The sequence below is a fragment of the Squalius cephalus genome (genome assembly GCF_949319135.1).
Source record: "Squalius cephalus genome assembly, chromosome: 6".
NCBI classification, from domain to species: domain Eukaryota; kingdom Metazoa; phylum Chordata; class Actinopteri; order Cypriniformes; family Leuciscidae; genus Squalius; species Squalius cephalus.
Window position 1 is genome coordinate 41,063,272 of NC_137127.1, and position 18,838 is coordinate 41,082,109.

General features: G+C 39.0%; 1 protein-coding gene across 8 annotated transcripts in view; it reads right to left on the bottom strand.

Moving 5' to 3' along the window:
- The window catches only part of arhgap42b (Rho GTPase activating protein 42b), a 147,262-nt gene that overhangs the window by 111,584 nt on the left and 16,840 nt on the right, over positions 1-18,838 (bottom strand). For all 8 annotated transcript variants that reach the window (XM_079874371.1, XM_079874369.1, XM_079874368.1 and 5 more), the window contains exon 2: positions 56-151. In XM_079874371.1, the coding sequence (XP_079730497.1) occupies positions 56-151 (96 nt within the window). The remainder of the gene's footprint in view (positions 1-55; positions 152-18,838) is intronic.

Here is an 18,838-nt window from a genome sequence, read left to right on the forward strand (position 1 = left end):
GTCATTCCTACATGCATCTACAAGACCTCAAAACAGCAGTTGACCTCACACTTACCAATGTTCACCTCATCATCCGTTTCTGCATCGCCAATGCACTCAAACTGGAACTCCTGTAAAGACTGGGAGAACTTCTGCACGGCTGCTGAGAGGTCTGAAACAGAGAAAGAGAGATTTATTTCCCATGAATGTTCCGCAAGAGTAACGCAAGTAAAGAATAATTGATGACGGGCCATTGAATTATTAGAAAATAATGCACACCGAGGTGTAGGGCTGGGCGATATGGCAAAAAAAAAAAAATCACGATATTTTTTTTTATATCAGTCGATATTGATAATTATCACGATAAAAGTCAAATCTTTATTTCTTTCAAGTTTAAAGGCAGATTTTTGCTCCTAAGTGAAAGTTGTAGAAACCAGAGCGTTAATTGTGGTTTTAAACTACTCTTTATTGTCAGAACATATCATGACAAACACTTGCCAAACAGGTGAACATTTCACAAATCTGAGGTAGAGCATTCAAACATTTGTCATTTTTCCTTAACAAAATAAATATCTTTATTGGACAATTAATTTCTTAGTTTCTGCATGTGCTAATTTTTATTTGGTAAAATGTAATATTCTGACTGTTTGAGTTTTATTAAACTTAACCATTGGTCATCAAATATCATGCATTTAGATCATGATAACCTCACTATCATGGCAAAATGTAAATGTATGGTTTCTATCGTATTTGTATGAAAAACAGTAGCCTAAATACATTATTAAATACTGTAATTATATTCCATCAGTCCTTTAATACATCGTCTACATTAATAATATATTACAATTCAATATGTATATCCCACATTTCATGGTGCAGTTAATATAGGCTAACGTTACAGCAAATCCATGGTAAATTATGGGAATTTGTAGACGGAAAAGCCTTCTGCGCACAGTGTTTCTCTTGTTTATCAGCGCTGTTTCATCTGCCTTTAAACTGGTTTAAATCACGGAGACATTTGTGTTCTTCGCTGAACTGAAGCGCTTCTCACTGACCGAGACTGATCAGAGTAAACGCATCTGCTAGTGAGCTCGCGCTGCGCTGCCTTTGAGCCGAGCGGATAAATGGTCCGTGTGGCGCGCGGCTAAAATGAGTTTCGTTCCGCTTTTGGCGCATAAACATTATCGAACTCTTGATATCGTTTTATCTAGAAAAATTATATCGCGATAATTATCGTTATCGTTTTATCGCCCAGCCCTACCGAGGTGGTAATGCAGCCACGACGCAAAGTGGAGTTTTTAATGCAATTATTACAGAGAGAGAAAGATTAAGCGTGTGTGAATTACCTAAACTTAGTCCGTGTCTTAATCTCTCAACAGTGTTCGGCTGCAGCGTCTCTTCAGTACTTACAGCGAAACTGTACGTTTATCTGTTTAAAGAACAGCGCTGTTACTACCTCGCTAGTGAGAAATGTCATGGCTTTTATGTTGCTAGCGCTGACAACATATTTCTGTGCGAGTGTGTGTCAGTACAATATGTGTGCATTTAAGTGGGAGAGTATGTGCTTTTTCTGCAATTTTGTGACAAAAAGTGTCGTAATTTGTTGTTTTTATCCGATTTACTATATTTATTTGCTTGGTCAGTGTCATTTTTTTTTTTTTTTTTTTTGCTGTTGTAGGCTATAAGGACTTTTAAAATAACTGAAATCATTTGGCAATATGGACATGTAATGCGGTCAAGACCTGCCTGGAACTACTACTGTGTGTTTTCCTGAGAATAACTGCACACCTTAGAACGTTCATCAACCAATCAGATTCAAGCACTCAACAGCCCCGTAATATAAGGTTTAATTAAGGTGACACAATCAATTTAAGGGGCCATTCACACAAAATATGTTTTTCCATTCCAATGCTCTACTTTACCATTGTTTTATGATGCAAACACGCTAGAAAGACATCTTCAGCTGTTGGCTCGCGTGTCACATCTTTCGCAGCGCTCAAGTTAAAAGAAGTGCAACTTAAAAAAAAACACGTTTCTAGACCTTGCCCTTTTTTTCATTCCACTGACCTGCGTCTCACGTTTTTAACAGCAAAAACCCATTCTGTGTGAACCAGCCCTGACCGAACTATCATGGTGCATAAATGCATTCAAAGACTTTAAAAACACATGAAAGCTAAGTTTGAGCTTAAATCAAACAAAAATCTATCCACTTCAGTCAAAGGTGTATCCTCTATTCAACATGAAGCTATGAGTCTGTACAAAAAGACATAATCTTCACTCCCTGCTGAGAGTAAATGAGCTCTCATTTGGCGTGCTAAACGCACATCTCAGTCATGAAGAGTGGGCGGAAAGGACTCGATCAGGAAACGCTAAGCAACTCAATCAAAAAAGGTAATGAGACTGCAGAGAAAAGCCATTTCATCATGTCTTAAAGAGGTGATAGACCCGACTGCTCCTCCAAATACCAACAAAAGCCTTCAAAAGCTCTCTGACAAAGAAAACTCTGAAAAGGGTTTCTCATTACTTTCTCCTTAAATCTTATTTTTGAAAGAATGTAGGGTTGGAAAATGGCTCTTTCAAGCTTAAGAGCATAAGATTTGTCAAAAGAGCAATACGTAGAGATTCACGACGGGGCGGGGAAGAATTCTTACTTTGCACTTTTGACTGTTGTTTTGATAAATTATTCATTGACATCTATCAAGAGAGGCCACAAGAATGCATTGCAAGGCTCATTACATACACCAGCGCTAATACGCAGACTGACACTGATCTGCTGCAACGGAGGCTTGTAATTCCAGAAAGATCAAAAGTTCATTCCATATAATTCGCAGTCCTGTGGCTACTTTGCTTTTAGGTTCAATGCAAATGTAATTTGGGGCATTATGGTTCACTTACAAAATATAGGCTATCCATAGCATTGACACTGAAAAAAGCTGAGAGGATAGTAAAGTGAACATAAGGTTTTATTTGTGGCCATTTTTCCTTGAGATTTGCACTTAATGACTTTTGTTTTTATCTGAATTTTTTTGTGTGTGTGTGTGTGTGTGTGCATCATACAGTTTCAGCAAACTGTAATTTGTGTTCATTTTCTGCCCACTTTTTGACCTTACATGAAGGTCAAGAGTAGACAGAAATAACATTTCTGTAACGTCTGGCTCTTTGAGTCTCATGTATCAAACATACAGAATGCAGTTTAGATCATACAGAGGTCACTAGGGAGGACACAGAGAACACTGCAATCCCGCATTTAGTAAACACTGGAACATTCCACTTCCAGAGTTCAATTCCAAAGGTTACAGATTATATATGAATAAATTAGCCATGATTCCTAACTAAAGAAAACAGTGCAGCAAAGGACAACAGGATGTGATGTGATTTTTTCCACACTTCATAACATCAGGGTACAATGTTACATATCTCATAACATGAACATATCTTATTGCATTTTCCCTAAAGTTCCACTTACAATAGTTAGTCAATATTTGTCATAAAAGTTAGAAATTTACAGTGAAATATACACTGAAATATAGATTTTCATGACCGTTCTTTCCTTTATCTGGCCTAAAGAATTAACAAGGTTGTACTATATCTGCTACCTTTCAGATATATAACCCCACATTTTTTAGAATAATCTGTGGTTTGTTATTCTCTTGCACCTTTATTTAACTGACTAAACTATGAAGAAATGATTTCCAATGTTTTCACTGGCCAACATAAGTGTATTTTGTAAATATAAACAAATTTTGATTTTGATGGCTGCAACACACTCCAAATAAGTTGGGGCAGAGGCAAAATAAAAGTGAAAAAAATAAAATAAATATTGTGAAAAGATTCAGGGAATTGAGATAAATCTCAGCCTGTGTAGGTGAAGGCAGGAGACCTCCGTTCAATGTGCGTAACCTTTGAGCCTCCAGATGGCACTGAATAAGAAGCTGTCAAGTTACTCTGTTAAAAAACACTTAACAGTCTGCCTCTGCATCAAGAAATGCAACTTAAATCTCTGTTTATGCAAGGAGAAAGATATACATCAATTATTTGCAGAGATGCGGCCGAGTTCTCTAGGCCTCAGCTCATCTCCGACGGTCCAAAAGACAGTGGAAATGTGTGCTGTGGTCAGATCCATGTTTCAGATTGTTTTGGGGGAAAAACAGAATCAATTTCCCAGTCCCAAAGCCATAAGGGACCATCCAGATTTTCATCAGCGACAGGTGCAAAAGCAAAAATCTGTCATGGTATGGGGTGCATCAGTGCAAACGGCATGGGTGACTTGAAAATGAGTGAAGGTACCACTGATGTAGAAGTGTATATTGGGATTGTACAGAGACATACAGTATATACTGCCATCAAGATGACATCTTTCCTGGGAAGCAAGACAATGTCAGGCCTCATTGTGCATCTGCTTCAACAGAGTGGTTTCTAAGACACTACACTGTAGAGTGGATGTGCTTGACTGGTCTGCCTGCAGTCCAGATCTGTCTATTATTGAAAATGTATGACCCATCATGAAAAGGTGAATCAGACGATTACCATGAACTCTTGAGCAGCATCAGGAGAGATTGGGGAAAAATTCTTCTTGCAAACTGCAACAATTAGTATCCTCAATTCACTTTCAGGACGAGTTTTTTTCCAGCTGATGAATGATAAAAAACAATCATGATAGGCAATCCGAATCCACCCGACTTTTAAAGCGGCAGACAACATAGCAATGCATGCTTATAATAAACAGGGTTATCATCCTTAGATGTGGACGAATATAGTTATTATTACCTTTACAGTAGTTATCATTCTTGGTCTTTAGAAGTGATTGATAATGAATATTAAATGCTAAATCAATCCTTGAATTGAAATGAATTTGAGTTGAGGTTGCAAACAGAATGTATAATTGCAATTCAAATTTGAATGTAAAGAAATAAAATTCTAATTCAAAGAAATTCATAAAACTAACTTAGATTTCTATTTGCAAATGTCTTGCTTCCTATTGAAAGAACTGGCTTAAGTCTAGTCATGGCTTCTAACTGAGATAAACACAGGAATTTACTCCAGGATCAGGTTTCATCTGTGGCCTTATGCGTCACCCACTGCACTGAGAGCGCATAACAAGGTTATCCACTGATGTGTTGAGTGAGCATGTATATCATCTCATGGCATGCACAAGCTCTGAGACTCCAGGGTGCTGGTCAATAATCTGTTTGAGATGCGAGTCTGCTCAGTCAAGCTGAATAAGCCCCATCAATAATGCAGTGCCCTTCACCTCTCGTACCGCCAGACAGCATCACCACTGCAGCGCTGATCCACAACTATAGTACTTTCCTCAAGCCTTCCGTGAGAGCATTAACGTATAACAGGCCGGGCTTTTTCCGAGATCATAGGTTGTTCAAATGAAAGTGGGTGTCTTGAGGGTCGTTACTGCCGTTGTTGAGAATCGAACCAGCAACCTTCGGGTTACCAAACAGACTCTAACCATTAGGCCACAACTGCCCCCAAAGCCGTGAAAAATCTCCCTAGTGGCCATTCCTTCCTGCATTACTTCAGCTCTCCAAACTGTCTCTTTATCTCTATAGGTAATGGCTCGTAGATCTGCTGTCTGTCTCCACAGAGCTGTCACTTTGTGCTGCTTTCGTTTCTTCCCCTCACCTATTAAGTGTAGAACATGCTGCCCGTCACAAAATTCTGCCTTCATGCCTTTAGGGAATCGCTGAGTCAGGATTGTAAATGGTGAGTTCTTGGCTCTGTTTCAAACCCTAGTGAGCTTCCTCACTGCCTACTGTCTATAAGCAGTTGCCATCTAAGAATATCAACATTGTAAGTGATTGAATTGAAATTATCTTCTTAGGAAGCAACTTCATTAATAGTCACAATAATCTGTTTTACTTTTATTTTTTAGAAAAGATTGAAATGTCCGCAACACTGCTTACTCCCATATTTTAATAAAAAAAGCAACGTTTCGACCCTACTGGGTCTTCTTCAGGCAAATGGTAAAGCACATTTGATACAGAGATATGTAGGCCTTACAATCAACTGACCCACCCTGTGATTACAATTAGCTTGATTGGGTCTAAACAAGCCTAATGACCCCACTCATTATTGAATTAAGAGAACAATTGCATAGAAAAAACAATCAACATACACAGGAAACAATTCCATATATATATATATATAAGTTAACCCCAACAACACATATTAACCCCACAAAAAGAATTTTTTTGGAGAAAAAGCCCCACATATGCATATAACTTGCTAAAATGTAGTCAGAAACAGGAAATTACCTAAACAATCAGTAAATACTCACATACATGTCATGTATATATATAAACCCACAATCAATTACATAGGCTACATAAATACAAATTATATTATGACATATAACATGGCAAAGCCATACATTATAAGAATGGCTTTATATCAAACTCTTCATTCAGGCCATAAGGAGACATTGTGTTTAAATAATAAATCCAAAAAGTTTCCCGTTGGAGAAGCCTTTTACCGTGATCTCCTCCTCTAAACGGTTTATTGACCCGCTCTACCCCGATATATCTAAGGGCGCTGACATTATGCCCAGCTAATTTAAAATGAGCGGCAACAGGACTGCGTTCATCTCCTTTTCTGATGGTGCTTCTGTGCTCACTGATTCTAGTCCGTAGCGCTCTCGTTGTTTTACCAACATATGATAACCCACATGGGCAACTGATTAAATAAATAACATGTGTGGTGCTACATGTAATAGTGCCGCGAATAGATAATGTCTTACCAGTGTGTGGATGATTAAAATTTTTACACTTATACGTGTACGAGCACTGGGCACAACTGCCACATCTATAATTGCCATCTGGCATGCTAGGAAAAGGCATTATAAGTTGTGGACGTATGTCGTTCTTAACTAGATGGTCTTTTAAGTTAGAAGCACGCTTAAAAATAAGCTTAGGCTTTTCTGGGAAAACTTTGTTTAATTTAGGGTCCGAATCAATAATATGCCAATGTTTATAAACAGATCCTCTAAATTCTGACACAAGTGGAGAATATTTTACACAACATAAAGGAGACTTATTTGGGTTTTTTGTGCGTTTATTTGATCGAAGGCACTCGTCTTGCGTTATCTGATCAAAGCGTGCTTTGGCTGAATTAACCCACTCTTGTTTGTACCCTCTGTTGAGGAATCTTTTTGTCAAGTCCGCAGCTTGCTTTGAGTAAGATGTGTTATCGCTGCATATTCTGCGTGCACGACTAAACTGACTGATTGGTAGACTTTTGACCAATGGCCTGGGATGAAAACTATCCCCATGCAGTATAGTGTTGCGATCCGTAGGCTTGTGAAAAAGATCAGTTTTTAAACTCATACCATCTTTATATATCTGAATATCAAGAAAACTGATGCATTGTCTGTCATATTCCAAGGTAAATTTCAAATGTTCGTTACAAGAATTCAGATACTCATGAAAAACATTTAATTCATCCACTGTGCAGTCAATAATCAGAAAAATATCGTCAATGAATCTCTTGTAAAATAAGATCTTAGAGTAAAAAGAATTTCTCTGATGCAGCACAAATTGATTCTCAAAACGACCCATATATAAACAGGCATAATTAGGGGCCATTTTGCTTCCCATGGCAGTGCCTTTCTTTTGAATATAAAACTCATCTTGGAAGCGAAAAAAGTTATTAGTAAGAACTATGTTAGCCAAGTCTAATATGCACTCAGTGCTAGGTTTTAGCTCAACCTTACTTAGAGAGAGAAAATACTGAAGTGCTTCTAGGCCACCATCATGCGGAATATTTGTGTACAAACTCTGAACATCAAAAGTGACCAATAAACAATCATCAGAAATAAGATCAAAGGTTTTTAGCGAATTGATAAAATCAATAGAATCACGTATATAAGAGGGGAGGGTAACCACTTCTGATTTAATAAAATGATCAACGAAGGCAGATATATTTTCAGTTAGGCTACCAATCCCGCTGACAATAGGTCTTCCCTTCAGAGGGATATCTAAGCCCTTATGGATTTTGGGGAGTGTATAAATTACAGGGATCACTGGATGTTCAACCTTAAGAAACTCAAAGGCACTTTTTTCAAACTCGCCATTATTAAAGTGATCTTCTAATTGGGAATATACCACGTTCTTCAACCTGTTTGTGGGATTACATGATAATCTCTCATAGAATGTACAATCACTTAATTGTCTTTTAATTTCCTTTTCATAATCAACAACATTTTGCAAAACAACAGCTCCCCCCTTATCAGCAGGCCGTACCACAATACTATTGTCCTTACTCAAATCCATTATAGCTTCTCTTTCCTCTTTAGTCAGGTTATTGTACACTTTATATTCTTTTTTATTTTTTAGTAGACCCTTAACATCATTCTCAACCAAACGACAGTACGTATCCAGAGAGGCATTACGGTGCTTAGGAGGAATAAATGTCGATCTTTTCTTAAAACGGCTATGAGACAAGTCACTAGTGGCAGAGGTAACAGGCGGCAGGACTTGGTCCAGAGCGGAAACACTCCTGGTTGAACTGTCCTTCATATCAGAGTGGAAAACCTTTAGAGGAGGAGTTTAAATAAACCGTTTAGAGGAGGAGATCACGGTAAAAGGCTTCTCCAACGGGAAACTTTTTGGATTTATTATTTAAACACAATGTCTCCTTATGGCCTGAATGAATAGTTTGATATAAAGCCATTCTTATAATGTATGGCTTTGCCATGTTATATGTCATAATATAATTTGTATTTATGTAGCCTATGTAATTGATTGTGGGTTTATATATATACATGACATGTATGTGAGTATTTACTGATTGTTTAGGTAATTTCCTGTTTCTGACTACATTTTAGCAAGTTATATGCATATGTGGGGCTTTTTCTCCAAAAAAATTCTTTTTGTGGGGTTAATATGTGTTGTTGGGGTTAACTTATATATATATATGGAATTGTTTCCTGTAGTGATGGGGACGAGACCGCCTATGCCGAGTCCGAGTCAAGACCGAGTCTTTGAAGGGTCGAGTCCGAGTCGAGACCGAGTCCGTTGGTTTTCAAATTCAGTCGAGTCCGAGTCAAGACCGAGTCTTTGAAGGGTCGAGTCCGAGTCGAGACCGAGTCCGTTGGTTTTCAAATTCAGTCGAGTCCGAGTCAAGACCGAGTCTTTGAAGGGTCGAGTCCGAGTCGAGACCGAGTCCGTTGGTTTTCAAATTCAGTCGAGTCCGAGTCAAGACCGAGTCTTTGAAGGGTCGAGTCCGAGTCGAGACCGAGTCCGTTGGTTAACATGGGAGGATTTGAACTTGAAACACGGAGTGTACTGACGCCTTTCCGTGGTTAAAACAACATTGCTTCTTATGTTTGTTCATGTTTATTTGAGGCTATAAATTAACTAGAAGGAAGAGATGATCGGTTCACGAGCAGCTTTAACTGATGCTCTACAGCGATCTGTCACTACACATTTAAGAGCCACAAAACGGTATTTATTGTTTAAATTTCTTTTAAAAAATGACCAAGTTTGAAAGGCGAGACTTTGTTTAATATGTTTAATATCAAAAGTAACCGAAAAGTAACCTGGTCTGTCCTGTCTGTCAGCGTGTTGTCAGTCTCCTCTCTGCTCCGCGATGTATTTTTCACTGCGTGAGAACATGGTGTGGCGTGAGAACGGTGTAGCTTGTCGGACATAGCGACAGTAACTAAGGGGGGCGGGTCTTTGCGAACAGTCAATTAAAATTTTCTAGTGGTATGTATTCTAGTGGACTAGTGATGGGACGAGACCGCCTATGCCGAGTCCGAGTCAAGACCGAGTCTTTGAAGGGTCGAGTCCGAGTCAAGACCGAGTCTTTGTAAGAACAAGTCCGAGTCGAGTCCGAGAAAGCAGAAATCGGTCTCGAGACCGGACTCGAGTCCGAGACCGGACTCGAGTACTACATCACTAGTTTCCTGTGTATGTTGATTGTTTTTTCTATGCAATTGTTCTCTTAATTCAATAATGAGTGGGGTCATTAGGCTTGTTTAGACCCAATCAAGCTAATTGTAATCACAGGGTGGGTCAGTTGATTGTAAGGCCTACATATCTCTGTATCAAATGTGCTTTACCATTTGCCTGAAGAAGACCCAGTAGGGTCGAAACGTTGCTTTTTTTATTAAAATATGGGAGTAAGCAGTGTTGCGGACATTTCAATCTTTTCTATTTAGTAGTCCTTTTTGTCCAGCACCTGCCAGATGTTGGGATGTGCACACAATAATCTCAACACTTTTATTTTTTCCCATATTTAATTTTTTTTTTTTGGGGGGGGGGGGGGGGTATTATCTTTATAATATCATATCATGGATAAAACGATAAACTTTATTCAACGTAACAGCCATTCATGTTCAAATGATGTAGTTTAAGCTTGATGCTAAGAAACAGAGACAAACTCACTGAGTCACGTAGTGGAAATCCCAAAGACATCATTTTTCTTTACATTAATGAAATAAGAGCCTTACAACTGCATGTCAACCAAGGGTATGTTTAGACGCAACAATGTACTAAAAACGGAAACGTTTTGCTTTTGCATTTTTCACGTTGACAAAATGATCCCCGTTCACACAGATCGGCAAAAAAAACGACAAAAAATGCCTTATTATGCTGTCAGGCCAGTAGTTGGCGATGTCACTTTGTAAGTAAAAACTACACGCCTATAGACTAAACGTAATAAGCATGCGCATGACGTCACTGTTTTTGTAGTTTACACGGAAACAATAACGATATCGTTTTCAGAAACTTGCACTTTGAAACCAGTTTTCAAAAGTTTGCGTTTTCAGGCCCCCAAAAGTCGTTGTCGTGTAAATAATTATATAACGTACAAAAAAGTTTTACGTTTTCAGTCGAAAATGGTGTAAACGACCCCTAACTCTCAAGAGTATTAGTAGATTGTTATGTTAGGGTTAGATGTTAGGGTTCGGGTTAGTAGAATAAGTTGTTAACGTTTATAACGTGTTAATAAGTGTTACATTTAATTTTCTCTCTGTTGATAATGCTCATTAGTCATATAAAGCTGCTATTCACCTGTTTGATGCACCGAAAGAATGGCCACTGTATGCATGATAAAAAGTCATTTACTACAGTATGTACTTCACTATTAATTGGCATCCACATACAGCTCTGTGGAAATTAATTAATTAGCCTAACTCTGCGAGTTATTGCAATACCGTTTCAGTACAAGTTTTGCGTAGCATAACACAGAAATTCATGGAGGAATAATACATTACACAATAAACGTATGTATCGGGTGACAATGACAGCATTGATGAGATGTGCATGTCATTTGCTGCAGACGCACTTCTTACTGTAAAACACAAAAAATATAGAGCTGTCAGCAATCTAAAATAAGAATAATTTCAAGATAGACTCTAATTAAACAATAAACAATGTATTTACTGTTTTATTTGAGAACCACGCAAGAGACTAGACAAACCTCTGACTGAACATGTGAAGGATACAGATTTGAGGGTGTGGAAAGATTCAGACACGTTTGAAACCATGTAGCAATACAGTGAATCAGAATTCATGAAACAAAAAGGCAGCCTCTCTGAAATCGTCATTGGTCAACAAACAGCTACATTAAAATGCTGCAGCAAAAGCATTTGCATTTTTCCACTATGTCCTTGAGACTGTCAATACTCAACAGCTTTTTTAAAGAGTATAATCTTTAGTTAGCAATCGAAAGTAACTGCTGATTCCAATAATCTGACATTAGCATGTGGCTAAGATAACAACTTGATAAATAAGCACAAAAGAAATATTCAAAACCCAATTATTAGAGAACAATTTTTATAGATGCTTTCTGGTACTTAATAAAATACATATTCATAATCAACATTTCTGCACTGCAGTCTGGGATTGCATTCTCTCAAAGAGAGATTTTGGGCCAAACTAGGAATGTTTTAAGACCACAATTTAGTTTGACATTTTGGAACAGCCTGTGCATCAGAAGCACACCTGCTATGATGCCTAGGAAGGAAGGCATCTCAGTAGTTTTACAGCTCGTGATTTAGACAGTTGGTTTAATGAACAAGAGTAACATAGCTCTTCACACCACTGCATGATAGGACATACACCAATAAAAATTAGTATTATGATTTTGCATATTTGCATATGTTCACACTGGGTTTTAATAATTAATGAGCGAGAATAAGATGGAAAACTGGATTCAAAAAAGATGACAGAGCAGTATGAGCTGTCACAAAGCATTTCACACTCAAACTGACTTACAAAAGCTGCAAGTGAACATAAAGCCACCTGGAACCAATCCCAATAACACACACACACACACACACAGTAAAAGACAGTATACGTGTCATTACCTACCCAGTTTCAGGGGTAGAAAAGAAAATCCCCTTACAAGACAATAAGAGCTCAAAGGGCAAAACCAGACAGCAGAACAGGAGCATGTTCTCAAAAGGTCACATACATCCACCCTGCTGCATCTCGAACCTTACTAGATTTATTTACTTATTTCTTTTCATTTGGTGTTTGTCACAAAAATATATCATGGTTGTGACGCGAGACCACGCATATGGCCTCAGAAGACTTGGAAAATAGCAGATATGGATTATGGACTACTTTATGATGCTTTTCTGTCTTTTTTGGAGCTTGATAGATTTGGCTGAACTATCCCTTTAAACACGATCCGATGTGCACAGAACATGCATGTCGGCACTTATCAACATTCCTGTTATGACATTAACAAGCACGATGCATCTGCTGGGTAATTTTGCTGCGAGTGTAATTACAGGGCATGCTGTGGAACCTGGCAGAGGCAGTGTGCACATATGACGGGCTTCCAGCCTGCTTTTATCACAGGTTTTATCTGATGTCACACCTCCACACAGCCTGCCATGGAAGAGTGCCTTCATAGCTCACTGCCTGTTGGGGAAAGGACATTTCCTCCAGGCCCTGCTACAAACAACAAGCCAAAGAGAGAGTGACGGTGTCTGTGTCTAATAGTGTACTGCAGATAGTGGGTGGCTGCGTGTATCTGTTTTGTTTTTTTATATATAAGTGTGGGTGTGTAGCGAAAAGGAATTTCAGTTTTGTCTTTACGTTCCAAAATGTTTCATCAGTTAGTCAATAATGTGGCAAATGACACCTTTTACAGTGAGAGAATGAGAGTTTTTCGCTGTAAAACTTACTTAAAGCATCAAGCATGCAGTGTTTTCAGTGAAATCGACATGCTTAAAACTGAGAAGTTTTTCCTTTGAGTTTTCCGCGAACAGACGACACCATTGTCAAAACGATCCCCATTCACACCGATCCACAAAAAAACCTAAAAACCCTGTATTCTGCTGCCAGGCCATTAGATGGCGATGAAACACTATAGATTGAACACGTAATACGCATGAGCATGACGTCATCATTTTCAGATATTTGCGTTTTTGTTTTTTACACGGAGACCGTTTTCAAAAACTTGCATTTTGAAATTCGTAAAAGTTTGCATTTGAAGGCACCCAAAACACATTTGTCATGTAAACGAACGGCCAAAACCATAAAAAGTCTTACGTTTTTAGTTGAAAACGGTGTCGTGAAATAGCCCCTAAATTTAATCATCAGTAACAGTATGCTTTGAAGTCAACATAAAATGACAATAAAGTCCCATTTTACCTCTGTAATTAGTTTGAAAATAACTGTTTCACTCACCAGCCAATTTGGCTACACATTTTTTAGTACTCGGACGAAAATTATGATTTCTTTTTTTATTGATTATTGCGCCATTTTGGGTGGTACCTGAGGTCTGATTGGTTAGCGTAGGACAGCATGCAGAATCCAGACAGGCAAAATAAAGTGAAACTATGGATTTGAAAACACTCAGTGATGCCTGGAAACACTTAGATCGTGAAATGCTTTTGCGTTCTCTCGCAAAATATTTTGCGTACATTTAAGTGCAAGATTTGCAGCGCCCGTCAGCCATATACATAACATTATAATGCGAACACCAGGCCTGTAATGTTGTGAATTCTTTGTGCTTTAGTTGCCCCGTGTTTCAGCGTGTTGTGATGGGAAGAGCGTATCCATGGGAGTACACTTTCTGGCTAGCATGTAACTTAGTTCAAGTTCACTTGCATTTTCATCCTTTTGTGCAGATACAAGTTGTATATATAGATGTACTGAAGTCAGTATATTCGTATATACTGTACATTCCAAAGTGTTGTTAGGTTAATTTAATGAAAAACTATGTAAATGTTGGTCTATGGCATGGCATGATTGATGAACAGCCTCCAGAGTCATAGTTGAACAAAGCAGAGTGGTGTCTCCAGTGTGTGTACACTCAGAAAACAATAATAATTACATTTATATAGCGCTTTTTCTGAGACCTCAAAGCACTTTACATAGAAGGGGGGAATCTCCTCAACCACCACCGATGTGCAGCATCCACCTGGATGATGCGACGGCAGCCATATTGCACCAGAACGCTCACCACACACCAGCTTACTGGTGGAGAGGAGACAGTGATGAAGCCAATCAGTATATGGGGATGATTAGGAGGCCATGATGGACAGGGGCCAAGGGGCAAATTTTGGCCAGGATGCCGGGGTTACACCCCTACTCTTTTTCGAAGGACATCCTGGGATTTTTAATGACCACAGAGAGTCAGGACCTCGGTTTAACGTCTCATCCGAAGGAAAACAATGTATTCAAATTTAATTTAACCAAAGTCCCTTTTAAAGCAAGTCAGTTCACTCTGTGGCCATCTTTGGAACAAGTACAGCTACTACCTGATTGAATGTGGAAACATTGAAACTTCAAAGACTGCTTGTCAAAATTAGTGACACTAGAAATGGGAGCTTTGTCAATGTTAACTCATGTCTAATCTCTCATGTTCATCTACAGTGTATGCTAGCGCATTCCTAAAAAAAAATCAGATAGGCCTATACACGTTTATAAAACACTGTGGTTTTTCACTCTCAGTAAAATGGAGCTTGAAAATAAATTAAATTTTCAATATTTTATTAAATGATCTGTAGAATGAGAATGTCTCCTTGTACTATCACAGTCACCAACTGTAGCATATTTTAAAATAATAACTGTATTTTTTTCCATAAAATCAAACCATTTTATGTTGTTACAGCCATTGCCAATACACAAAAGATGGTCAAATACTCACATGCAGCGCCTGAAGTTAGCTTTTTTGACCACCCGCCACAGTGACTTTTTACCAGCCAGGGTTTTTTTTTTTTTGGCCTCATAAAAGGTGAAAAAAAGGAATTGCACAAACATTTGTTCTTTGACTTGTAAGAATACACATGTAAGTGCTGTCAAGTTATTAACGAGATCCATACAAGTATTAACTCTTAGAATACAGATATAGACCTAGTGCAGCTCGTATGTAAACGAACCACACGCGGCTGTGTTGATGGCTGGGCAGCTGTTAGTTACAGCGTTCAGGGACCGTTAAGCAGAACTAAATTAATATTGTTATTACTGGTAAAGTTACCGGGTGGGCTACCGGACATTTTCTCACCGGTTCCCAACTCCCAACATCTGTGCAACTGTCATTGTACTGTAGCCTATGTCAGCGTTATCTCATCTCATCTCACCAACAGTTTAATACTTTACTCACACATTCAAGCGTAGTCAGAGAAGGGCCTCATCTTTCTCTCCGATCACATACGTTCCGAAACACTCAAACTGTGCTGCTTTCACAGATGCTCCAGTAATGTGCCGCCACATTTTTAGCTAAAATCCAACGAAATGGCTGACTTTGTTTAAATGTCAAAGAACAACAGTTGCAAAAAAAAAAAAAAAAAAAACGCAAAGACCCGGCCCCTTTAGTTACTGTTGCTATGTCCGACAAGTTACACCGCGCGCGCTCACGCCAAACCATGATCTCACGCAATGAAAAACACATCGCGCAGCAGAGACACACAACACGCTGACAGACAAGACAGTCCACAGGTTACTTTTGATATTAAACAAAGTCTCAAAGTTAAAATTTGGTCATTTTTAAAGAAATTTAGAATGTAGACGGGCTCTGGTTGAACTCTCCTGACTGCTTTGTCGGACAAAAAAAGGCGGATTATGATTGGCCAGATCGCCGTCAATCAAACTCCCCGCAAAGGGTCGATTCTCATTGGCTACCTGCCAATGTGGCAGGTAGATTGACAGTGTTACCCGCCAATTGCAGAATTCACCCGCATTTGGCGTGTGGTCGGGTGTTAATTGCTCACATGGGACCAGTACTTCCACACAAAAACAGTTTCGGACGAGCCCCCAATTATGTTACGGCCAGTGCCATAACACAAAAGAGGGTCAACACGAAAGGCTCGGTCCAATAGGGTTTTTATTAACTAACAATAACATAACAAAATTTGGGAGAAAAGGGAATAGGGAAACAGAAACAAGGAAAACGAGCGCCACTCGACCGCCACACCAATCCCGCCTCACAGATGTTACAACGGGGCTCCTTATATCCACAGTCCTCTTACACAGTCCACAGGTGTAGAGAATTTGCTCATAATAAGACACAGTTAATACACATTTCCAACCACTAGAGGGCAGACAAACCATTAAGAAAGAAAATAGTAAAAAAAATATTAAAAAAAAGAAAAAAAAATTTGCATTTCTGACAATTATCATGATCACCTACATAAAATAATATTTGTGTTGCATTCCTAAATGCTTCGGAACGCATTTCTGAAAGTATGTGTCAAACTATTTGCGAAGTACAGAAATCGATAATACCAATACAAATTTTGATAATAAAAGTGTAGCCTTGTCTAAAATACCTGCTTAAAAGGTTGCAGTATCCATTTATCTAACAAACTGCACAGCATTCGGAGTAGACCTATATATTTTCATAAATGTGGACACCAGCTTGCAACATCATTTATTTATCCATTACTGACTGTCACGCACGTGAAGTGGCCGTTAACATTTCCTTTGTTCGAGGTTCATGTAGAAGACATGGAACAAAACTGCTAAATTACGATGTTCTTTTGAGGACTGACAGGTAATGTATTAGGGAACGTCTCAGAGAGAACTTGTATTCCTCTGATACCCAATCAGATGCTCTTGACAGGAAGACCATACTGATTTGCCACGAGAGCGGCCCATCAAAGAGACCCTCTTCCAGCTTAACAAGAAGCATGGGATTGTTCTCTGATCGAACCGTAGGAGTTCCCTGTCCTTTGATTCCACTCAGAGGGGATCGAAAGAGGAAGAGTCTTGCTCCAGGTAACGATGACAATCGTTCATCAGCCTCTCTGCGGGGGTGCCCATGTGTCAGCCGGAGGAAATCAGGCCTGGCACTCTTCCAGTCAGCACTTCTCTGAACACCAATCCCCCAGTCAGGCCTGCAGTATCTCTACCTAAACGACACCACCTTAAAGGGATAGTTCACCGTAATATGAAAATTAAGTCATAATTTACTCACCCTGTTGTTGTTCTAATGCCGTATGCCCTTCTTTCTTTTATGGGTCACAAAAGGAGAATTTTTTTTTTTTTTTTTAATGTCTCGCTCGCATTCGTTCATTGAAATGGCAGTGAATAGCGACCAGCATCAAGCTTTTTAAAAAAGGTGATTACAGAATAATTCTATCCGACACGTGCCGTATATTCCAAGTGTTTTGAAATTGTTATTAAAATATTAGGAGAGTTGTACACTACTGCGGCAGTTAGAGGGCCATCCCTGTTAGATATAGATCCGGGTCGCTCAAGATCCGAATATGTAATAATGAATGGTGAAACATTCAGGCATTTAACTCTTTCCCTGCCAGCATTTTTGATCATTTTCACAAAATTTTCATAGCCGCCAGAATATTTTGTTGTATGAATATCTGAACATGCAATATATTAAAAGAAACAACAGAGCCTCTGCTTTTAAACAACAAGATATTAAGCAAAAAGCTGAGAAAAATCACGTTTTTGTCAAAGACTAAATCCAGATTGAGTAGATCAATTCTATCAACACCCCTAATGCTTGCACAGTCATATAGATCGTCCTGGGTCCACATTTTAATCAGTAACATTGGGCAGTTTTGATTTATGTGCAGTTATTTTACATATGCATATGATACATATGAGATCGCTTGTTTCTGCGTCTTCTTCACATGTGTTTTGATCAGGAGATTCAGTACTTATCCAGAAAATGTGTCATAGCGCCCTCTATAACAGTGAAAACACGGAAAGCCGGACAATTAATTTTCACGTCCTGCTCTACATTTTTTAAATAGCAAATGCATTCGCGCATATTTGTGCGCCCATGGGTGTGCTGGTCTGAAAACGAGGTGTGTTCAGGCGCATTGTTGGTGCGTTGCTATTTTGAGGCAACTGAAATAGACTGTGCCATTGACCAACTGAAACCTGGTCTAAAGTAAATGGCGCAATATGTTTTTGTTATTTAAAGGGCGCCTATAGTCGAGTGCACAACGCGTGTACACTTTGCTTATTAAATACACAGGGACGCGCAGCAGCACACAAACATGCCAAATATTTAAAATAAAAGGATTACAATGTAAAAGATTATTATTGTGTACATAAAGATATGGTGGAAACCGGCTTGTCCCGTAGATGGTCTGCTCGCGCACTTTAACCTCACGCACGAACAGATACGTTTCCTCTCTGGAGACGCGTTCAGTCTTTCCGTTTGCAAATTCCACCATGTAAATAGCAACTTGCCATGGCGTGAGCGCAACTGGCTTTTAAAGGGAATGGGAAATTACACTCTCATTGGTTTTTTGCACGTTACGCCCAAAACACACCCATTACTCATTAAGAGAATAGGGACAACCCTTTTAGACCATGCACCGGGCGCACCGACCATTTTTCCCGTCATTAAACTAGCAAAAGTGGATTCAGACACACCCTAAGTGCACTTGCGCCGTGCGCTTTAGACCATGCACTTA